Source organism: Lithobates pipiens, unplaced genomic scaffold, assembly GCF_037356315.1.
Source record: "Lithobates pipiens isolate NorthernLeopardFrog02 unplaced genomic scaffold, aLitPip1_a1.2 Scaffold_16, whole genome shotgun sequence".
NCBI classification, from domain to species: Eukaryota; Metazoa; Chordata; class Amphibia; order Anura; family Ranidae; genus Lithobates; species Lithobates pipiens.
In genome coordinates this window covers 327,267,090-327,291,825 of record NW_027507748.1, presented here as the reverse complement: position 1 = coordinate 327,291,825, position 24,736 = coordinate 327,267,090, and the positions used below count along the sequence as shown (strand labels likewise).

Genomic DNA, 24,736 nt, shown 5'->3' with positions numbered 1-24,736 from the left:
TCAGAACACCAGCAATAGTTCAAACATCGGTCAGTTCAGTAAGGACCGCTCGAGATTCGAAGCATCTATGGGCAGGCTGATTGAACCAAGTTGATGTGCTAGCAATCACTGTGTGTTCTCCCGGCAGGGACGGCTCCCCACGCCCCCCGCCGGGAGAACACAATAGCTCCTCAAGAGGGATTCCCCCATCAACACCGATGGTTGCAGGGAAAAAAAATCGCACCATAAGGCTCCAAAGGTGTATAAAGGAAATGAGGACATGCTAGAATCAAAAGGTTTCTTCTCTACACTGTAATTGGCCATTTAATATTTTTTTTAGGACTGTATGTACTCATATTTGTACCTCCAGCATTACTGCAATTGCTATGTGGTGAATTCATGTACTTTAGCACTAGTATTGACAGGGTTTTATTTATGTCAGCACTGTATCTCTACTTTTACACGTCTACGGGAATGCAATTGCAGCTGAAGCAGGTCAACTGCTGGTCAACTACAAATGAACTCTCAAAGACGAGTCCAAAACTGAAGTAAAAAAGCAGGCTGCATTTGTCCATCAAGACCCGCCAACATAGGCATACAGTAAGTGAATTGCCCAAATTTAGTTAAACTTCGATATAGGTGCTGGGATTGTTAGGCAAGTGTTAGTATGTGTTTTTGATCTGAATATTTAGTTGCCACACTGTAGTCAACTGGAGGCTACTATCTGTCCTTGGGCCTTGTGAGTACAGACACTGAGAGATCTTGGGACCTTGAGCTCTAGCTACCCTTCTGTGCCTTAGAGTCAGCTGTGGGTCTGTTAAAAGGGAAACACGCTGGTGTCCTGAAGAGCTCCATCTAGATAATCTCCTACCCTACTTGAAAGGGCTGCTCTTGTGGCTCTAACTATTACTACTTAAGCTGAAGTCTGCTGTTTGTTTTAAGCCCGGACTTCATTATAGTTTGCTCAGAAAGCAAGATGAAGTCCTCAAGTTGAACATTGTTCTTATCTTTGGAATATCCCACCTATTCCCTCAACACTTTCCAAGTTCTCCAGAAATAAAAACCACATAAGCAACATCCCCTTGACTGGTCTTTGAAGAAAGAGTGAATGAGCCCAGAAGTTTTGGGAAGACCTGGACGGTAATCCTGCGGCTCCTACAGAAGTAGCACTACACTTCATTGAAAAGAATATATATAAATATCACGTTCTCAAGGGTTTGAAGATTAGAGATTACTCGTTTTGTTCTGAACAAAACAATTATGCAAACAAATTTTGTACTAAAGCTAATGATTTTGCCAACTCTAGTACAGGAGATAAGCATGATAAATAATGGTTAACTCTAGGTATGAAGAAATAAAATCTTCACAAGCCTACAATTTGCATATAAATAGAAAAGGTTTGTGATAGCAAATATGAAATGAATCAATGCTTCAATGACCAATTAGCATGATTATACGAATCTATGTTTTTTTATGTATGAAATTAGACATTGTCCTAATGAGTAAACTCTAAAAAAAGTGTGAATGTTTTTTTTTCTTTTTAAATCTTATCTCAGTTTATTAATTCTTTATTTAAGAAGACTGCCAGCTCCAAGACAGCACATCAAACATACTAAGTAAATATTATCACAGACATACTAAAAGTTTCTGCATTACTATCTCTAAATGGCAATAAATGCAATTAGGAGTGAGTACCTCATGCACATGGGCATATTAAAATTCTCTTAGCCCTTGTACACACGGTCGGACATTCCGACAACAAAATCCGATAACAAAAGTTGTCTGAAAATCCGATTGTATGTAACGCGATGACGTTATTTCGTTAAGACGGGACTACGTTCAGGCTAGTAGCCAATAGCTTTGGTCTAGGAATTTGATCTGAACATGCGTGGCACTTTGTCCAATCGGAATTCTCTACACACAATCGGACAAAGTCCGATCCGATTGTGTTCTCGGAAAGTTTTATAGCCCAGCTCTAAAACGTTGTCCATCGGATATTCAGATGGAAACAGTCCGATGGAGCCCACACACAGTCGGATTATCCGACAACACGGTCCGTCGGAATGTCCGACCGTGTGTACAGGGGCTAAGACTGAATCTTTCTGTTACCAACTGGCGGAAAAATCCAGCTGAAAGCTCCATGCACACTGGCTTAAAAAAACGCCAGTGTTCTTGGCAGAAAAAAAAAACGTTAATTTGAGTGTTTTTTTGTACTTGAGTATAGGAGCATTTAGAATTTTTTTCTGCCACAAAAACGCTCTCAAAAACACAGAACAGCTGGCTTTTTTCCTTCTGCCTTTAAACACTGAGCTTAGAAAGCGCCTCTAGACTACCTAATGTGCAAGGACACATAGGGGGTTATTTACGAAAGGCAAATCCACTTTGCATTGAAAGTGCACTTGGAAGTGCAGTCGCTCTAAATCTAAGGGGTAGATCTGAAATGAGTGGAAGCTCTGCTGATTTTATCATCCAATCACATGCAAGCTAAAATGCTGTTTTTTATTTTCCTTGTATGTCCCCCTCGGATCTACAGCGACTTTACTTCCAAGAGCACTTGCAGTGCAAAGTGGATTTTCCTTTAGGAAATAACCCCGATAGGATAACTTCAGTTGCTTTCACAAGCAAAGCACTAAACTTCTCCAGGAGCAGTGTTTTTTTTTAAGCTAATAAAAAAGCTAATATTGGCATGTAGTTAAATGTGCTTATAGGTGAATTGCATTTAAAGGTGCACGTGCGCAAACTCATTCTAATCATTTATTCTACTCATTACAATTCTGTAAATGTACACATTTCACGTTAAATCTACCCTCGCCTTTGTTTTAACCTGTGATGTCTGGTTATATTTTATACTAGAAAGTTCATATGCAGAGTTTTCTACTATCACTCATTATGTGATCAACAATGTTTATGCTGGCTGCTTTGTTTTGTGTCCATCTGAGACTGTTTTGTTATGGTCTTAATATATAAGTTGTGAGCACGGATATTACTATATATATATTTTATACTAGTTCATAAAAATATTTCCACTAGTAGAAATCAAAATGTTCATCATGATCAAACAGGAGAAAAAAGTGAGAGGTTATTACCTACCGTTTGATGTATGCTGGTTGTTATACAGATGAAGGGAGGGAAAAATTGTGGTGAAATAATTGTACAGGTGGAGAAATCCAATAGCTGCTGACACTAAAATGACAGGATTGATTTATAAATGTCGAAGCCCTAGACTGACCTAACACAAAGCTGGCCATACTCAAGGGACTTTGATTCTGTCCGTCAGCAAAAGAGCAGACCTTGGAACGTCCATTTTGTCTCCTATAATACACATTTACTGTTCAATGCATATTGGATGAGATCAAATGTCTCACTGCATCTTGGAGGATGTAGAATCAAAAAATAAATAAAAAATAAAACCCCCAACACAGCAGATAATTTATTCATAGGCTAGCCAAGTGAAAATCAACTCTGTTTCTTGACTTTCCGGTAGCAGCAGAGTATTGTACCGTGTTAGCCATCAACAAAAGTAGAAGCTTGGATTTAGGGTGATATCATTTATTGTCACTACAATCAATTAAGTTAGCTGGTTTAGCTAGGGATCATAGCTAGTCATGTTGAAAAAAAGACAAAAGACCATCTAGTTTAGCTATGCTCAACTATGGTTCTTCTTTGGTTCCTTCAGAGGTTCCCAGGAGTTCCTTGAGCTCTGGCTGATTGACCTCCAATGTAAAAGTGCCTGCATAGTTCTGGGGCCAACGAAACTTGTCAGGCTGGCTGTAAGACACCAATAATCTTTTTAGCTGTCTGTGGTCTTCTGTCCACTGGACACCAATGTAGGGGATGTATTTCTCACTCCTAATGAACTGGTTTTCGTAGGGGTTCCTTGAAACCTAAAAATTATTTCAAGGGTCCCTCTCTGATTAAAAAAAGGTTGAGAAAGGCTGACCTAGTTCAACCAAGAGAAAAAACCATACCCACAATAGATCAAGACGAAGGCACAAAACCTCTCCTGAAAGGCGATCGGATATTCCCTGGATCAACAATTTCTAGTGTTATTACATAAAAATATTAATATCCAGTTACATTTTGTGCTTTTATTAAAGCATCCAGCTCTTTTTGTAAGTGTTCTATTGAGCTGGCCAGAACTTCTTGGTATCTTGGTGTCTAAATCCAAACTCCTACTTATATATTTCTAGTCAAATGCAAAGCCAACAAACAGCTTCATTTTAATATGACCTAAAATAAATCAAACCTAAAGCTTCACCAGTCTACCATGGTTGTAGACCATGTACCCCATGTACCCCAGTACCATGTACCCCAAGAATTAGAGAATGGTTGAAGCACATCAGGAACGCACACTGAATACCCCCTTCAGATGCCAACACACACTGGACCTTAATAATGTTGCAGCCCAAGTTTATTTGTTCTCATGTGTGCTCCACACATCACCATGACACACAATTGTGTAAGGTTTCAAATTTAGATGCTAAATCCAGACGTGTCATTTAGAAGGCTGATTTTCTAAAACCACAAGATGAATAATGGACTGAGAATTTATAATCAAAAGCACACTTAAAGTCAAGTTTATCAGAATAAACTTTCCCATCTTGTGAAATTCTGTGTATCATCCAGCGGAGTCAGCTCATACCACAATGATGTCACTTATGTATAATGCAAAGATACCCTAATTATAGCTTTCCTCCATTGTGCTGAGTTTCCCTTCATTGCATACAGTCAATAGTTACATCTTAAAGCAGGACTCCAGGAAAACAAATGACTCTCCTTAAGAGCCCATTCGCACAGTGCACTGTGGTAATAGCAGCATTACCACAACACATAGTAATGCACACTGTGTGATCATTCTGTGTGATCAACTCATTCTAAATGATACCCACAACTGTGCCTTTTCAGCTCACCTGCAGTAATGTACTACTGTGCAAAATTGGTCCATTGTAGTACAAATGAATGAGATGCCTTAATGCAATGTACATTAGCATGTGACATAACATGCATTATGTGGCTAAATGCACTACAGTAGCGCACCGCAAAACTGTAAATGGGCCTTCATACTAATTGTGTATTCATTAATTTAAATACTACTATTTTAATTACTTTGGGTCTATTATTATATTATGCCTCCACACTACAAAGCAGGCTGAAAGTAGGAGTACGACCATTGTGATTCAGTCAGGCTCTAGTGTACTGCACAGCGGTCACATTGTTAAGAGGACCTATACTGTAGAGGCTGTATGGCCAGTTTCACATGGGTGATCCGATCAGGTCCGCCTGTCAATTTTTCAGCAGACGTGTCCACTGACACCCGCCGGCATCCCATCTGATCCTGTCTGCCAAAAACAGATGGATTGGGGGATCCACTCCCCATCCATCTGCCGAATTGGATTGGAGGACAGCTGGTTGGAAAGGACAGGCGATCCGTTTCCATCCGACCGCCCCAAAGAGAATAGCGGGGCTATGCAGAGCAGACACGGACCTGTCATCTGCCTGTTCAGCGGAGATCAGTGGAGAGATCCCCTACTGAGCAGGCGGATGCGCTTTATGGTGTCTGCCCCATGTGAAAAGGACCTAACAGTAACCAGTGTTATCTGTGGTCTCCCTGCAGCTGCTTTCCCATTAGTGACTTATGGTGCCTTGTTCTGCACTACGTCTATGTGAAGAGGCAGCCATCTTGTAGGATTAAGGCTTTGCTTCCTAATGTCAAACATGCTCTTCTTATTACTGGTAATTAAGGGCTTGATCGCACAAGAGAGCCCTGCTTAATAGCATGGCCGCTGGTGTGTGCTGGAATACAGTACAATCTTAGTGAATCCCACCATTTTGTTTATTTCGTGGGATGTTATTGAAATGTCCCAAAATAATATTTAATGCAGTTCTCCTCGCCACAGTGTCATTGCAATATGGTGGTTTGCGTTGCAACATCATGACATTAAGCCCTTAGAGATTGGTAGGGGTATTGATAAAGAAGCTGCAGCAGAGGTGATGAAAACACAGATTCACAGGATATATAAATCAGAAGCTGAAAGACGCTTGTCTGCATGCCCTCAGTTACCACTTTCTCTCCAGATAAGAGATAAATGAGCAGCACAGTAGTGGCATCATCAAATGTCACTCCAAATCTTGTGTAATAGCAGTCAGAAGCAACAGTGCCTTAGATCAATGGTCTCCAAACTGCAGCCTGTGGCCATGTGGCCCTTTGCTTGCTCTTACTTGGCACTTGGGGCAGTGTTCCACCCACTGATATGAGGTACTACTCCTCCAACTGATACAAGGTATTATTCCTTCCACTGAAACCAATGAAGAGGGGCACTCTTCCTCCCAAAGATATAAACAATGGGGTACTATTTCTCCCACGGATGCCAACAATGGGTCACTATTACTTCCACTGAAAGCAGTGATAGGCCATTATTCCTTCTACGGGCACTAGTCTTTCTACTGGCACCAATGATGGAGCAATGATATAAACAATGGGGTACTATGCCTCCCACTGAAACCAACATGGGGCACTGTTCCACCCACTGAAACCAATGATAGGGCATTATTCCTTCTACTGGCACCAATGATGGGGCACTATTATTTCTACTGGCACCAATGATGGAGCACTATTCCTCCCACTGACACCAATGATGGGGCACTATTCCTTCCACTGATACCAATTATTGAAGACTCTATTCCTTTTCCTGCTGACCACAGGTGTTTTATATTTTTTTTATACTCCTGCTGACCACCAAACCTGAAACATTTACTACTCCAGAGCCCCGCCTGCTGCAGTCCGGCACCTCTATAGTCTGAAGACAGTAAACTGGCCCTTTGTTTAGAAAGTTTGGAGACTGCCTTAGATGATCTAACACTGCAAATATACAGCAATGCAGTTCAAGGTACAGTAGAGTCCAGGTATTTTTCACAGGACTTCTTAGGCACAGTTTCTAGAATTGAAACATTGCCAGATTTTAACATTTCCAGATATTTCCTATAGGATAGGACATTTTTACGTTTTTTAAGCCCATTTTAAAAGGTTTAGGACAGCCGGCGCTGGGGTGGAGGGTGATACATGGGCTTGCAGGAGGTCAAATGAATATCTCCTAAACATACACCGTTTAGGTGATCTTCACCCTGCATGCAGCCGCTGACGTCAGCGGCTGCATGTACTCTAAAGGTCCGGTGTACCTTCAGAGCTTCTTGCCGGAACCGAGGGCTTCCATCTCAGCTCTGGCCACTCATAGCGCCGGAGCCCGCGAACCCAGAAAAGCTGGGGAAACGTGTCAGCCCCCTCAGCGGTGACCGGGGGTGGCTGCGGGGGGCTTCTTTCTAAGTTGTGCTGGTGGGCAGTGACAGGAATGAAGTGCCATTTTTAGAACTTCAAATAAAGTTGCACAATACAAAAAGGAACCTTGTGGTACGCTGAAATGCTAACTACAGCCGGAATCATAAACAGTATGTTCATTCAGTGCTATAAAAAGTACAATCCTACATAATCAGGGGAAAATCAAATAATATCATCTATATGCCCATGTGCAAATGTGCTAAATCAGTACTCCAAATAGTGACCCATGCAAATTTAAAGTATATGTAATATAAATCCCACAACCCATTCAGTTCATAATAGAAATGAAAGGAAAAACATTTTTGTATACACAGAAAAACATTATACTTTTTCCGCTTTTTGATAAGTGATCACATACTATCTGTTCTCAGCTGCATAAGGAGCTAAAAGAGCTGGGGGAGGAGAAACAGCAGTACACTGGTATTTCCAGTGAATGGCTGTGCAGGGTAGGACATGTGAGTACAAGTCTGATCACTGGAGGAGAACACACTAAGTTCCCAGAATAGCTAGAGAACTGACGAGGCTGTGCTCTCATGCCTAGTGTGGTCACTTTTTAACAGGAAAGCAGGGGGACTTGCAGGAATACAAGAGATGTCACATACAGGAAGCAATACGAAGAGAACAGGAGACTTCTTCATACAAGTACATGGTATATCAGGAATATGAAATGTTGGATTTACTACTCTTAATACCAACAGATGACAATATAATGTACAAAAGCCACACACTATGTGCAAATAGCTGCAATTATACAAAAGTGTCCAGTGGAAGATAATCGTTTTTTTATCTCAACCTTATCAAATAAGTCCCACATTTAGGCAACAGACTTCAATAAATCAAAAATGTGTATTGAAAAACGCAAAATGCACCTGGAATATGCAACCTGCATGGGTGTGAACCGGGTCTTAGACTCATGATCTCCAGCCAATATTGAATTAACAACCCAAGTGTTGTGCTGCCATATAGTTTCCACTCCGTGTGACTTGCACTCCACTTTGTGGATCCTCCACCCATCTGCGCAAAACACTCACCAGAAAATAGGACCCTTTAAATGGATGGGTCCTTTGCATTTTCTTATATACCCCCAAACCAAGGCAGTCCCCGTTCCTTGAAATTCTATATACACGAAGCATACATAGTGTAAAACGGTTTATTAAAAACAACAATAATCCATATTAGTTGGTGTCAATCCTACGGAACAAACAGCTTGATAATTATAGAAGGGAAATATTACTGAGCTATCTCAAATAAGAGAAATGAAAAGCTGCTACAAAAACAGTGTGACAACAATGCTAAATAGTGAATAATATTAATACAAAATGCAATGATACAAAAATAAAAAGGAAAAGTGGAAATGTGAGAAAGGCCAATAAATATATAGGTCCTAAAAAGGAAAATCCATCACCAAATAGTGACTAATCAGGGATGGAGTACACTGGTACTGTCCAGCATAGAGAGGATCCGAGATGGTACATCTTCAACCGATAAAGGGAAGTATATCTACTCTTACCGGAACAGGTGGACTTGAATGTCATGAAAGAGTCATTCAGGCAAAGATGCCGGGATCGGCAAATTGACAAAACACCAAGGAACCCCAAACATGACTCCAAGGGGTGTGCAGGTACCCGCCAAACCGAACTTCAGATGTAGGGAACACCAGGACTGGAATTCAGGCAAGGAAGGCCAAACTGGACCACAAAAGAACTCACGTCTCTGGTCTGTGTATCAGCCTACTTTGGTTTATGACCTATATATTTATTGGACTTTCTCACATTTACACTTTTCCTTTTTATTTTTGTATCATTGCATTTTGTATTATTTATGTACATATAGATATATGTGTTTATTCTTTAGCGCTACATTATTTATTATTCACTAGCTTGATAATCATAAAAGACCAGCTCCACCAGTGCTTCCTGCTGGGTGCAAGTGGAGACTCTGCAGGATGGCGTCACGTGCCCCCAGACATTGCTAGGCGAGTGACGTCGTCCTACACATGGGCATCTCCTTAGCACCCGGCCAGGTAAAGTAGACACCCTCACAAACAGGGGGAAAGAAATAGCAACTTTGGAACCCCCGTGACAAGAGGAAAGGGACATTTAAAAGCTCAAGGATAGAAGAGAATTTAACCACTTGACCACTGGGCACTTAAACACCCTTAATAACCAGACCAATTTTCAGCTTTCGGTGCTCTCGCATTTTGAATGACAATTACTCAGTCATGCAACACTGGACCTATATGAAATTTTTGTCCTTTTTTTCACACAAATAGAGCTTTCTTTTGGTGGTATTTAATCACCGCTGGGTTTTTTATTTTTTGTGCTATAAAAGAAAAAATACCGAAAATTCTGTAAAAAAACGAATTTTTCTTTGTTTCTGTTAGAAAATTTAGCAGATTAGTAATTTTTTCTTCATAAATTTTGGCCAAAATTTATACTACTACATATCTTTGGTAAAAATAAGTACAAATTGGTGGATATTATTTGGTCTTTGTGAAAGTTATAGAGTCCACAAGCTATGGTGCCAATATCTGAAAATTGATCACACCTGAAGTACTGACGGCCTATTTCAATTCTTGAGACCCTAACATGCCAGAAAAGTACAAATACCCCCCAAATGACCCCTTTTTGGAAAGAAGACATTCCAAGGTATTTAGTAAGAGGCATGATGAGTTTTTTGAAGTTGTCATTTTTTCCCACAATTCTTTGCAAAATCAAGATTCTTTTTACTTTTTTTTTTTTTTTTACAAAATTGTCATATTATCAGGTTATTTCTCACACACAGCATATGCATACCACAAATTACACCCCAAAACACATTCTGCTATTACTCCCGAGTATGGTGATACCACATGTGTGAGACTTTTACACAGTGTGGCCACATACAGAGGCCCAACATGCATGGAGCGCCATCAGGTGTTCTGGAGCACCCAGGACAATTCTGACATTTCTCTCCTACATGTAAAAATCATCATTTATTTGCTAGAAAATTACATAGAACTCCAAAACATTATATATGTTTTTTTAGCAAACACCCTGGAGAATACAATGGTGGTCTTTGCAACTTTTTATCTCGCACGGTATTTGCGCAGTAATTTTTCGAATGCTTTTTTTTGGAAAAAAAACTGTTTTGTGCTTAAAAAAAAAAAAACACAGTAAAGTTAGCCCAATTTTTGCATAATGTGAAAGATGAAGTTACGCTGAGTAAATAGATACCTAATATGTCACTCTTCAAAATTGCACACGCTCGTGGAATGGCGGCAAACGTCGCTACTTAAAAATCCCCATAGGCGACGATTTACATTTTTTTTACTGGTTATATGTTTTGAGTTACAGAGGAGGTCTAGGGCTAGAATTATTTCTCTCGCTCTAACGTTCGCAGCGATACCTCACATGTGTGGTTTGAACACCGTTTTCATATGTGGGCGGGACTTACGCATGCGTTCGCTTCTGCATGCGAGCACATGGGGACAGGGGCGCTTTTAAAAAAACATTTTTTTTTATTGTTCATTTTACTTTATTTATTTTAGTATGACATTTTTTTCCCCAAAAATAATTTTTTTGATCACTTTTATTCCTATTACAAGGAATGTAAACATCCCTTGTAATAGGAATATGGCATGACAGGTCCTCTTTACAGTGAGATGTGGGGTCAATAAGACCCACATCTCACCTCTAAGCTGGGAAGCCTGAAAAAAAAAAAAGATTCTGGCTTTGATCGTATTAGCGATTCGGTAGAAGCACCGGAGGGCGGAGGGCGGCGGGAGATGTCTATGGCTGGGTATTGCAGGGTATCACCGACTATGGCTGGGTATCTCAGAGCATGGTGTTGCAGAGTACTGCGTTGCAGAGCATTGCAGGGTATTGGCGGGTGTTGCAGAGCATTGCAGAATGTTGCAGGGTATTGGCGGGTGTTGCAGAGCATTGCAGAGTGTTGCAGGGTATCGGCGGGGGTTGCAGAGCATTGCAGAGTGTTGCAGGGTATCGGCGGGGGTTGCAGAGCATTGCAGAGTGTTGCAGGGTATCGGCGGGGGTTGCAGAGCATTGCAGAGTGTTGCAGGGTATTGGCGGGTGTTGCAGAGTGTTGCAGAGTGTTGCAGAGTGTTGCAGGGTATTGCAGAGCGTTGCGGAGTGTTGCAGGGCATTGCGGAGTGTTGCAGGGCATTGCAGAGTGTTGCAGGGCATTGCAGAGTGTTGCAGGGCATTGCAGAGTGTTGCAGGGCAATGCAGAGTGTTGCAGGGCAATGCAGAGTGTTGCAGGGCATTGCAGAGTATTTGCAGGGCATTGCAGAGTATTTGCAGGGAATTGCAGAGTAATGCAGAGTATTTGCAGGGAATTGCAGAGTAATGCAGAGTATTTGCAGGGAATTGCAGAGTAATGCAGAGTATTTGTAGGGAATTGCAGAGTAATGCAGAGTATTTGCAGGGAATTGCAGAGTAATGCAGAGTATTTGCAGGGAATTGCAGAGTAATGCAGAGTATTTGCAGGGAATTGCAGAGTAATGCAGAGTATTTGCAGGGAATTGAGTGGTTAATTTTCGGTGAGCAGCGATGTGGGCACTGCAGATGCAGCCCACATCGCTGCTGACACCGATCTCTTCCCCCTCCGCTGTACCGATCGGTACAGAGAGGGGAGGGAGGAACCGGCGTCATAACATGACGCCGGCTTGCTTACAAGTGATCACTCCGTCATTTGACGGAGCGATCACGTGGTAAACGGCCGCGATGAGCGGCCGTTTACCGTGATTCGTGATGCGCCGGGTCCACTGGACCCAGCGGTCACGGATGCTCTCGTGTGCGCGCCCCAGGGGGCGCGCGAGAGCAGAATTCTGGGAGGCCGTTAATTAACGGCCTCTCAGAGTTAAACAACCGCCCTGAAGCCGTTAATCGGCAATGGGCGGTTGTTAAGTGGTTAATATTAATTTAAAATGACGCTAAACTCTGGTTTCACACAAATTCTACTATTCTTAATTAACAGAAGTCCTATATATTGCTCAGCCTCTTCCAAATCTCCAAAGTCCTTGCTGTGATCTGACTTCCTGTTAGAGTGTGGCTATGTTCACCCTCCATGGTCCTCCTGTATGTAGGAATGTAGTCACCCTCTCTTGCTCACTACTGAGATGGACTATGAACTATAGAATAGGGGATGTGTAGTGTACATAAAGCAGTGAGCATGTCCACAATAAAAGTGCACTGCTCTTTCCTAATAAACAGAAGTGAGGGAAAAACGAGAGGTATGGGAGCTCATGGAGAATGTTACAAGGGGGTTGAGTTACTAAAGGCAAATAGATTGTGCACTTTTCAGAGCTTAATAAATGAGCAGAAGCTCTGCTGACTTCCATCATCCAATCATGTGCAAGCAAATACGCACGTGATTGGGTATTCTTTGAAAAGTGAAGCCTTACCTCATTTACTAAGCTGTGGACCAACAGCAACACTTTGCAAAGTGCACTGTCCATTTGCCCTTAGTAAATCAACCTCTAGGGTGTTTGCTCAGCTCCTCCGAACACCTTTTTCTCCTGGCAGGAGAAAAACACTGTAAAAGAAAATACACAGCTAAAGCCATGTTTTGTGAACGCATTTAGGCACGTTCAGGTGCGTCAAGCATTTGGGCATTCATTCCATTGGTCAAAATATTTGTTTATTCTCTCATTGAAATTAATAAACACTCAAGAAATCAACGTGCCTTGCATTTAGGCGCATTAGATATTTTTTTCTTTTGCCTCTAAATGCCTGTAACCACATTTGAGTGCATGGACACATGGGTTGATTTAATAAAGGCAAATAGACTGTGCACTTTGCAAAGTACAGTTGCAGGGCTTAGTAAACAAGCAGAAGCTCTCCTGACTTTCATCATCCAATCACGTGCAAGCAAAAATTATGTTTTTTACATTTTCCTTGCATATGATTGGGTATTCTTTACTTCAATTACTAAGCCCTGAAGCAACTGCACTTGGAGGAGTGCAAGTGCACGTTTCAAAGTACACAGTGGGTTATTTACTAAAGGCAAATCCACTTTGCACTACAAATGCACTTGAAAGTGCAGTCGCTGTAGATCTCAGGGGAAGAACTGAAACGAGGGGAAGCTCTGCTGATTTTATCATCCAATCATGTGCAAGCTAAAATGCTGTTTTTTGTTTTCCCCTCAGAGCTACAGCGACTTTACTTCCAAGTGCATTTGTAGTGCAAAGCAGAGTTGCCTTTAGTAAATAACCCCCACAGTCTATTTGCTTTAGTAAACCGACCACATAGGCTAACATGAAGTGGCATTTTGAGGCAGAAAACAAACGCCCTTAAAAGGAGCGTTTTTGACACGCAGTGTGCATGAGACCTGAGACAAATGGCAGTTCATGAGAGATCATATGACCCGTTAGAAGTGGCAGCTGAGGGATCACATCACCCATATCACCGTTTGCGTTTCTGTATAATGCGGTCATACAGTATCTCACAAAAGTGAGTACACCCCTCACATTTTTGAAAATATTTTATTATATCTTTTCATGTGACAACACTGAAGAAATGACACTTTGCTACAATATAAAGTAGTGAGTGTACAGCTTGTGTAACAGTGTAAATTTGCTGTCCCCTCAAAATAACTCAACACACAGCCATTATTATCTAAACCGCTGGCAACAAAAGTGAGTACACCCCTAAGGAAAAATTTCCAAATTGGGCTCAATTAGTTAATTTCCCTCCCCAATGTCATGTGAATTGTTAGTGTTACAAGGTCTCAGGTGTGAATGGGGAGTAGGTGTGTTATATTTAGTGTTATTGCTCTCACTTTCTCATACTGGTCCCTGGAAGTTCAACATGGCATCTCATGGCAAAGAACTCTCTGGGGATCTGAAGAATCGACATAAAGATGACCTAGGCCATAAGAAGATTGCCAAGACCCAGAAACTGAGCTGCAGCATGGTGGCCATGACCATACAGCAGTTTAACAGGACAGGTTCCACTAAGAACAGCCCTCACCATGGTTTGACCAAAGAAGTTAAGTGCACATGCTAAGGGGCATATCCAGAGGTTGTCTCCTGGTCAGACTGTCAGTGGTCAGACCATACACCGTACACTGCGTCAAATCGGTCTGCCATCCCACAAGGAAGCCTCTTCTAAAGATGATGCACAAGAAAGCCCACAGATGTTGCTGAAGACAAGCAGACTAGGAACATGGGTTACTGGAACCATGTCCTGTGGTCTGATGAGACCAAGATAAACTTATTTGGTTCAGATGGTGTCAAGAGTCTGTGGTGGCAACCAGTTGGGGAGTACAAAGAGAAGTGTGTCTTGCCTACAGTCAAGCATGGTGGTGAAAGTGTCATGGTCTGGGGCTGCATGAGTGCTGGGGAAATGGGGAGCTCCAGTTCATTGAGGGAACCATGAATGTCAACATGTACTGTGACACACTGAAGCAGAGCATGATCCCCCTCCCTTCGGAAACTGGGTCACAGGGCAGTATTCCAACATGATAACGACCCCAAACACACCTCTAAGATGACCACTGCCTTGCTAAAGAAGCTGAGGGTAAAGGTGATGGACTGACCAAGCATGTCTCCAGACCTAAACCCTATTAAGCATCTGTAGGGCATCCTCAAATGGAAGGTGGAGAATGCAAGGTCTCTAACATCCACCAGCTCTGTGATGTCATCATGAAGGAGTGGAAGAGGACTCCAGTGGCAACCTGTGAAGCTCTGGTGAACTTCAAGCCAAGAGGGTTGAGGCAGTGCTGGAAAATAATGGTGGCCACACAAAATATTGACACTGTGGGCCCAATTTGGACATTTTCACTTAGGGGTGTACTTACTTGTGTTGCCAGCAGTTTAGACATTAATGGCTGTGCGTTGAGTTATTTTAAGGGAACAGCAAATTTACAGTATTATACAAGCTGTACACTCACTACTTTACATTGTAGCAGAGTGTGATTTCTTCAGTGTGTCACATGAAAAGATATAATAGAATATTTACAAAAATGTGAGGGGTGTACTCACTTTTGTGAGATGAGATACTGTATATAGTCAGTTGATATTTTTGGGTAGACCCTAAGCATTCTGACAGGAAGTTTATAATATATGCGAAAACATGTCTAAAACTAGAGAGAAATTGCTGCTTGTAGCCAATAGGATTCCATCTCTAGTCTCTAGTCTAGCGCCGTTTAGGAATGAAAAGCAAGGCCCAACACCCCGTCCTCCATGAATGATAACACTCTGACAAATAACTGAGTTATGTAGCCATATAAAGAAATGAGGCCACAGGCCAAGTACTTCTCACTTTAGAAGAGCCACAATCTGACAAACATTTTATATTATATTCATAGCGGCACAGTTCCTCAGGAATTCTGAAGTGGTGATATATTTATACCAGAAGACATCACCGTCAGCCTCATAGAACACAGTTTTCACCAAGTAAATGAACATTTTTACCCACAAAAGACCAGATATGAAAATGTCAGTGCTATCTATATCTATCTAATCCAGTCATAGCCACCTAAGAACAGGAAACAGAACCAAACTGGCATCTATAGGCAACAAAAACATTTTTCAGACACTTTAATGCGCATGAGGCCTGATGTCAAACGTGCCTTCAGTGATACAGATACTGATTTAATGGATGAGAAAGTACACGTTCCTAGCATAGGGCCTCATTCACACTGGCAATGCATAACATGACATGCATGTGTTTAGCAGCCCTTTCTAAACGCATACAAGGCCCTGTTCACACCTGAGCGATTTTCTGCTTGAAGCTTGTAGATCTAAAATGCTCAACAAGCAAAATCCTATTCATTTCGAAGGCCTCTGCTCACATATGAGTGTTCTGTCACTCAAAAAAGTACATGAGCTTCTTTTTGGCAGATTACATGCGTTTTTGGCCCCATAGACTTCAATAGAAACACCTGACTTAAGCGTTTCGTCGCTTGTTTTCTGCTCAAACAGCAGCTCTCCACCCCTAATTACCTCTACCTCTCCTCCCCCTTGTGCTTTCTGATGGCTAAACAAAAAGCCTGCAGCTGTAAAACGCTTGTAATACACTTCTAAAAATGCTTGTAAAAAGCTGCAAAAACACTTAAAAAAAATTACCAAAAAAATCCAGTGAATCGATACACTCAGGTGTGAATGGAAGCTAATGATTTTAAATGTTAGAATTCACATTGTGCGTTTACCTGCTTGAGGGCCACTTCACACCTGAATTGCACAGACCAGGATGGTATACAGTATTCAGTATTCAGAATACCAGTATTCAGTATGGTGCGATTTTCAGCTCATTCTTTTGACTAGACTAAAATTGCACTGGATCTCACCAAAAATAATGCCTGCACTACTTTCCAAAAATGCACTGCACTAAAGTGCATGGTACTGTGGTACTAAGCAAACTGGTGCAGGCAAGTGCACTGTGTTTGTTATCTGTGTTTGGGGTGTCATTAGGAATCCGCTGACACCTACAGCAGACTGCGCAACCAGTGCGTATTGAATGTGGTGCAGGAAATGCGAACAGAGCGCAAAACCATGTTCTAGCGCTAAGTTTAGCTGTGTTTGGAGAAAATAGGATTCTATTCACCTGGGTCAGATTATAAACTCTGCACAAATCTGAGCCTCCGTTCACATTGGAGGGATTTATCATGCGATTTGACAGGTCAAATCGCATGACAAGTCACACCCTATTGCCGGCAATCACACTGTTCAAAACAGTGTGACGCATCAATTTGAAAAAGTGGTTCCTGCACTACTTTTGACGTTTTTTAGGTGCGACTTGCATGAAGCCACACAGATGTCTTCCAAGTCACACTGACATTCGACTTTAAAATTGTGGGATTTCAGATGAAGTTGCACAATTTCAAAGCCACGTGCAATGTGAATGAGGTCTAAGGCCTGGGCAGACTGGGCACTTAGCCACTGTGTATCAAATATTGGCATTTCGTGCACCCAGGAAGCACAGGGGCGGTGTCTAGTCCTGCTGCCTGAAGCCTGTCAAGGTCTGTGAGAGGCTGCTGACGGACACTGTATTGAGTGGTACTAATGCTTAGGGCCGTATGCGTTCAGGGACATGCTCAGAACGCAGGTATTCTGCAATCCAGGCATACGCCCTTGAATTCATAGAGCCCTAAACATTAGTACCACTCAATACAGCGCCCATCAGCAAGGTATTTCAGCCCATCACAGACCTTGACAGGCTGCAGGCAGCGGGGCTGGATGCTGCACCCGTTGCCCATGAAATTACCAGAGTTTGTTGCACAGGAGCTAAAAAGACCAGTGTGCATGAGGCCTAAAGCACTATGCACGCCGCCATTACAATTCATGCATTCAGAAACTATTTATAAAGGCATCTGGGAACGTGTAATGCTTTGTAATGTATGAATTCACACCTAGACATTCAGCAGTATCTAGCTGCAGTAAGGGCTGGTTCACACCTTAATCACACAGCAATGCGGCCCACATGACTTAGTTCAGTGCGATTTTCAGCCCAATCATTTGAATAGGCTGAAATCACATTGGATCACACAGAATGTACTACTTTTCAAAAAACACATTGCACGAGATCTCCTGGTACTGTGGTACCCTAGTGTTGCCACCTGTCCAGGATTCACCCGGACAGTTCAGGTTTTTAATCAATAGTCCAGGTTTCAGGTGTACAGAAACCCAGACACATTATTCAGACTGGGCTGTGGCTCCCCATGCTATGTGCAAAGATTTCTACTCTCCTTGGTGCACAGAAAGGTGTCCTGGGCCGCTAAAGCATTTGGGTTTGGCTTAAAGAAAAGGTGGTAACCCTACAGGTACCCTGTGATCGGGTGCAGGTGGCAAACACACTGTGTTTGTGATGTCTTTAAGAATATAAGGACACCCGCAGAAGATCGCATACACAGTGCGTTTACAGGAAAAACGCACAGAATTTGCCCATCCCACACTGCATTCTGGCCCTTGGTCTAGATGCGTTTAGACAAAACAAGAAATGTCTGCATTCTGGGACTGTTTAGCTTGGTTTTCTGCCGCTAAATGCATTTAAACTCAGGTACATCCAGATGCAGGAGAAATGGATCTGGGAAGTAGAGCTTTTTTTATACATCTCAGATCACTGCCTGGGTGCATGAGGCCTAAAGGCACTTAACGCATGTAAATCCTTGCAATGCATATAAACACACATTCATGCACACGGGCACCTGGGGCCAATGCAATGTAAAATGCAGGTGTATGTTCCCCGTCTGCAGTTACAGTCCCCTGTACAGATCAATGGCAGGATGAGGCTGTACGCTGGTACCTACACATTCAAGTGTATACATGTGTACAGGTATGGATGTACAACCCTGGACTTAGACGGCCTTTGTTCAGGGGTGTACATCCATACCTGTACACATGTATACACTTGGATGTGTAGGTACCAGCGTACAGCCTCATCCTGCCATTGATCTGTATAGGCGGCTGTGACCGCGGACAGAGAAATTCACCTGCATTTTACATTGCAGGGCCCATGTGTATAAGCCCATTAGCCCCGGTTAACACCGAATGCGGCACTGAAATCTCGCTACTTTACGATTTCAAAGCCGCCAGTCAGTGCGAATTCATGCACAGATGTTAATGCAAGTTGCACATAAAATCGCCAAAAATAGCGCAGGAACCTTTTTTTAAATCGGTGCAAGTCAAAGTCGCACTAATTTGAACGGTTCCATAGGCACAAACAGGGTGCAACTTTTCATGCGATTTTTGAACAAAAAACGCATGACAAATCGCAACGGTGTGAACGGGGGTTAAAGGCAAATACATCTAAATACAGGCAAATCTTGCTTGTACGTCCCAGATGGTTTCTCCTGCGTTAAGGTTATGCCATTGTGAATGAGGCCTCGTGATGCACAATAAATATGCTGCACTATCCCTACAACAGAAAATGGAAATTGGTCATATCGTTTTTTTTAAGTAAAAAAAGAAAGGACAACAAATAACAAATATCACCAAATATTTTGATTGTTATTCACAACCAGAAACACACAGACCAATTCAGTGCTGTGTGATGTCCAGCCGATTCTGGGCTGAAATCGCACCAAAAGAAGTGCATGCACTACTTTTAAAAACGCACTGCAACCAGATCATTATTATTACACAGGATGTATATACCGCTAACAGTTTGCACTTTACCACTTACAATACAAATCAATACAGGAGGAATCAGAGGGTCTTGCTCATTAGAGCTTACAATCTAGACTCGTGTGGTACTGCATGAGATCCGGGGCAGGCAAACGTTTGCAAATCTGCGTTTTTTTGAGGTGTTGCCAGGAATACATTGACACCCGCAGGAGTTCGCACGCCCAGTGCGTTTTGAACGCGGTGTGGGAAACGCGCAAGTTTCCCACACGCCGCGTTCTGGTGTGAACGAGCCACCAAATCTTCTCCACTTTACAAAATGCTGTTATGAAATGGCAAGCAAAAAATTAAAAATAAATCAATTTTCACCCGTTAGCCGGTATATTTAGGGAAATGGGTCTTACGATGATGACGGTCATGTGTAGTATTCCCAGGGCGCACTTCCGATTAGCAGCATTTGGCCCCCCGGTAACTGCAGTTTTCCCAACCAACACGCCCAACTACTGTACCTCACCTGCATAATGAAATCACCAGGACACGGCACACAATGGCCAAGGCGGATAGCGGGACACGTTCCCGGGGATCTGATGGCACCCATGGGAGATGACATAAAGGAAGACGGTGGTAATGGAAGGTAAAGGAGGAGGGGGGTGGATGGAAGAGGATGATGAGGGTGGTGGTGGGATCCAGGACTTGGTTCTTGGGGATCTGATGTAGGATCTTACTCACCAGAGCAGCTTGTGTGATGAGCAGCAGAAGCCCTGCACCATGGATAATCCCAAAGGCAAGATGCATCCTCCTTTTTGGCTAGAGATGTCCCTACAAATAACCCGACTAGATCGCCCTCCTTTCTCTGCCTCGTCCCCTCCGATCCCTCTTATTCCTCCATAAGGACAGGCAAGCTCCCCTACAAATCCTCTCCTCCTCCTCCTCCTCCTCCTCCCTTCTTCTTCTCCTCCTCCTCCTCTTCCTCTGATCTCTCTCCTTCCCTTTCACCTTCCCTCCTCGGATGGTTCTGCCGTTGTGCTGCCTCTCCTCTTACACCCCTGGCTCTTCTTGCCTTTCCCCTTCAGCAGGAAGCGTCTCCCCACCCTCTCCTCTCTCCTCTCCTCTCCTCTCCCTGGCGATCGATGTGTAGAAGAAGAAGAAGGTCCATGGGCTGGTGGAGGGAGAGCACACAGTGGCATGCCGCCGCGCCATCTTGTGGACGATCTTTGGTAATGCAGGAGAAGGCGATGCTGTGTTATTGCCAGTCATTATTCATCATGATACAATACCTGTCCCTCACTAGGTTGACCTCATCCCCAGGATAGAAAAGATCGGATTCCTCCGGGGAAACAAGCTGCTTAATATGGCATTTCATGTGCAGGAAAAGGAATGACACCGGTGGGGGGGGGGGAAAGGAAGGATATTGGCAGGCTGGATTCAATGCATTTTAACCACTTCAATACTGGGCACACCCCCCATCCTGCCCAGGCCGATTTTCAGCTTTAGGTACACTTTGAATGACAATTGCGCGGTCATGCTACACTGCGCCCAAAGGACATTTTTTTCTTTTTTTCCCCACAAGTAGAGCTTTCTTTTGGTAGTATTCAGGGCTTTTTTTTCCCAGAGAATAGGTGCAGGAACTCCCCCTTTCTGAGCCACCCCTTTTTTCCACCCCTACCCACCTCCGAGCACCGTTACTTGGTTCCATCCCCTACCCACGTCCTAGTAATGCCCTTTTAGACAATACAGAACCAAGTATCAACTTGTGGTGCTAAATAATCCGTAAGGAATTTGGTAGTTATAACAAGAAAAGCAGTAAAATAGAACCCCTGCAGCCAGTAACAATAGAGCCCTCACCAGCAACAATAGACCACCCCACCACAAACCCCCCCCCCCCAGCAACAATAGACTCCCCACAGCCAGCATCAATATATTCTCCAGTAGCCAGCAACAATAGACCTCTCCCTCAACAGTTGATCTCTCCCAGTAACAACTGACTCCCCAGCAATATAAGACCCACCCCCAGCAACAGTAGGTCTTCCACCAGCAACAATAGACCCCTCCCGCAACAGGGGATCTCTCCCAGCAACAACTAACCCCCCAGCAATATAGGATCCACCCCCAGCAACAGTAGGTCTTCCACCAGCAACAATAGACCCCTCCCTCAACAGTAGATCTCTCCCAGCAACAACTGACCCCCAGACATATAAGACCCACCCCCAGCAACAGTAGGTGTTCCACCAGCAACAATAGACCCCTCCCTCAACAGTAGATCTCTCCCAGTAACAACTGACCCCCAGCATTATAAGACCCACCCCAAGCAATAGTAGGTCTTCTACCAGGAACAATAGACCCCTCCCTCAATAGTTGATCTCTCCCAGCAACAACTGACCCCCAAGCAATATAAGATCCACCCCCAGCAACAGTAGGTCTTCCACCAGCAACAATAGACCCCTTCCTCAACAGTAGATCTCTCCCAGTAACAACTGACCCCCCAGCAAAATAAGATCCACCCCCAGCAATAGTAGGTCTTCCACCAGCAACAATAGACCTCTCCATCAACAGTAGATCTCTCCCAGTAACAGCTGACCCCCCAGCAATATAAGACCCACCCCAGCAACAGTAGGTCTTCCACCAGCAACAATAGACTTCCTCAGAAACAGAAGACCCCCATGCAAAAATAGATACCCTCCAGCTAGAATAGATCCCCAGTCAGTGAGTATCAATAGACTCAGCAGCACACCCCAGCACCACTTGCAGTCAGTGGTGAAGGTGGTGAAGGTGCTGAAACTGCGTTCCCCCACATTCCCACTGAAAAAAAGCCCTGGTAGTATTCAACCACTTGCCAACCAGGCCAATTCTTCTACATGTAAAAAATCATAATTTATTTTGCTAGAAAATTACATAGAACCCCCAAACATTATATGTTTTTTTTTTTTTTTTTTTTTAGCAGAGACCCTAGAGAATACAGTGGCGGTCATTGCAGCTTTTTATCTCATTTCTATTTGCACAGCAATTTTTCAAACATGTTTTAAAAAAAAAAAGAGAAAACAGTTTCATGCTTTAGAAAATAAAACAAAACAGTAAAGTTAGCCCAATTTTTTTTTACATAATTTGAAAGATAAAGTTACGCAAAGTAAAAATCCCCATAGGCAACGTTTTAACATTTTTTACTGGTTGCATGTTTAGATTTGCAGAGCAGGTCTAGGACTAGAATTATTGCTCTCGTTCTAGTGTTCGCAGCGACACCTCACGTGTGTGGTTTGAACACCGTTTTCATATGGGGGCGGGACTTATGTATGCGTTGGCTTCTGCGTGCGAGCCAACGGGGACAGGGGCACTTTAAATGTTTACATTTTTTTTTATTTGTTAATTTTACTTAAATTTTTTTAGTCTGATACTTAAAAAAAAAAAAAAAAAAACATTTTTTGATCACTTTTATTCCTACCACAAGGACTGTAAACATCCCTTGTTAAGGAATATGGCATGGCAGGTCCTCTTTACAGTGAGATATGGGGTCAATAAGACACTGCATCTCACCTCTAGGCTGGGACAGCTGAAATAAAAAAATAAAATGATCTCAGCTTCCCAGCCGAGGCGGCACCGTTTGTTTGAATGTCATAACATCATTCCCGGCCTCTGAGCAATCATAGAGACTCCGGTGACCATCTGGTCTGCCGAAAATCTCTATGGTAAACATCCTGGCCCGGCGGATCCATTCTCCAACTCAACAGTGGCAGCGGTGAGTCGGCAGAAGCACTGGAGGGCAGCGGGAGGGCGGCGTCCCCTCTCGCCACCCGTAAGGATGATCAAGTGGCTGGCTGACCAGCCGCTATGATCATTCTTCTGGTGTGGGGAATTACCGGCTGAAAAAGACAATATCTGAATGATGCCTGTAGCTGCAGACATCATTCAGATATGACCACACAAAGTCAAGGACGTCATATGGCGGCTGGAGGTTGGGAAAGGATTAATCATTGCTGGGTTTTTTACTTTGTGCTAATAAATAAATAAGTTTTTCTTTGTTTCTGTTATAACATTTTGTAAATCAGTAATTTTTCTCCTTCACTGAGAGCACAGAGGAGTCTGCACTGATAAGATGGCCCTGATGGGCGTTGATGAGGCGGCACTCATGGGCACTGGTGAGGTGGCACTGATGGGCACTAATAAGGAGCACTGATGAGGCTGCACTGATGGGCACTAATGAGGCGGCACTGATGAGGTGTCACTGATGAGGTGGCATTGATGGGCACAGATGAGGCAGCACTGATGAGGGGGCACTGATGAGGCGGCACTGATGAAGCGGCACTGATAAGGTGGTATGGATGAGTCGGCACTGATGAGGTGGCACTGATGGGCACTGATATGTAGCACTGATATTCAGTACTAGTGGACACTGATACGTGGCACTGATAGGCGGCAATGATGGGCAGCACTGATATATGGCACTGACAGGCATTACTAATGGGCACTGATTGCCATCCCTGGCGGGCACTGATTTCCATCCCTGAAATGGGCATTGATTGCCATTCCTGGAGGACATTGTTTGGCATCCCTGGTGGGCATGGGTTGGCATCCCCGGTGGCATCACTGAAGGGCCTACACTGATAATCGATGTGCTGATTATCAGCGCAGACCCCCCCCCATCAGGAGAGCTGCTGATCGGCTCTCCTTTACTCGTGCCTAGTCAGTGCGAATGTAGGAAACCTTTCGGTTACTATGTGATCAGCTGTGATAGGACAAAGCTGATCACATGGTAAAGAGCCTACATCATAGGCTTTTTACAGAGATTGGAGATGAGGTGCGTCACACGAGCGGCTTATCCATGTCATATTATCCATGTCATATTATGTCATATGACGCCCGGTCAGGATAACCAATCCCCACTGCTGCCATCATTTTACAATACCGCTGACAGGAAGTAATTAAAGCAAAATTAAAAAGGAGCTACAGCCATTGTGAGAAAAGGTACACAAATACAAATACTGTATCTGATGACTTTTAATAATTACACACTCACCAGCCAAGGATCCAATACTGTCACCACCCGTGCCAGTTCTTTGCCAGTCTTCAGATCCCCAGTGCTGCCATCATGGATGTGGGAAGCCTGCTGTGGCTCCCCGCTGTGCTCTCAGACTGGTCTCACAATCTCCAGGGACATGTGACATGGGAGGGGGCTGAACTTCCTCTTTCCTCGCCTAGACAAAAAGAGGGGAAGTATAGTTCTCAACTGTCCCCGATTTGGAGGGACTGTCCCTGATTTGGAATAAAGTCCCTCTGTCCCTCTTTTCTCCTCATTTGTCCCTCATTTTGGTCTGGTCTATATAATTCTATATAAAATTATATTTATATTTCAAAAAGAGTTTCCCAGT

The 24,736-nt window shown here is 43.3% G+C and overlaps 1 protein-coding gene and 1 long non-coding RNA gene across 3 annotated transcripts in view; one reads left to right on the top strand and one right to left on the bottom strand.

The window, feature by feature from the left end:
• SDC3 (syndecan 3) overlaps positions 1-20,521 on the bottom strand; it is a 175,676-nt gene extending 155,155 nt beyond the window's left edge. The window contains exon 1 of one of the 2 annotated variants that reach the window (XM_077481754.1): positions 20,106-20,521. In XM_077481754.1, the coding sequence (XP_077337880.1) occupies positions 20,106-20,171 (66 nt within the window). In that variant the 5' untranslated portion in view covers positions 20,172-20,521. Of the gene's footprint in view, positions 1-19,890; positions 19,912-20,105 lie in introns of those variants that run through there. The other variant, XM_077481753.1, reaches the window with a different exon arrangement.
• The window catches only part of LOC143982762 (uncharacterized), a 33,805-nt gene continuing 28,967 nt past the window's right edge, over positions 19,899-24,736 (top strand). Inside the window, exon 1 of the long non-coding RNA XR_013274504.1 lies at positions 19,899-20,010. This is a non-coding gene — a long non-coding RNA (uncharacterized LOC143982762). The remainder of the gene's footprint in view (positions 20,011-24,736) is intronic.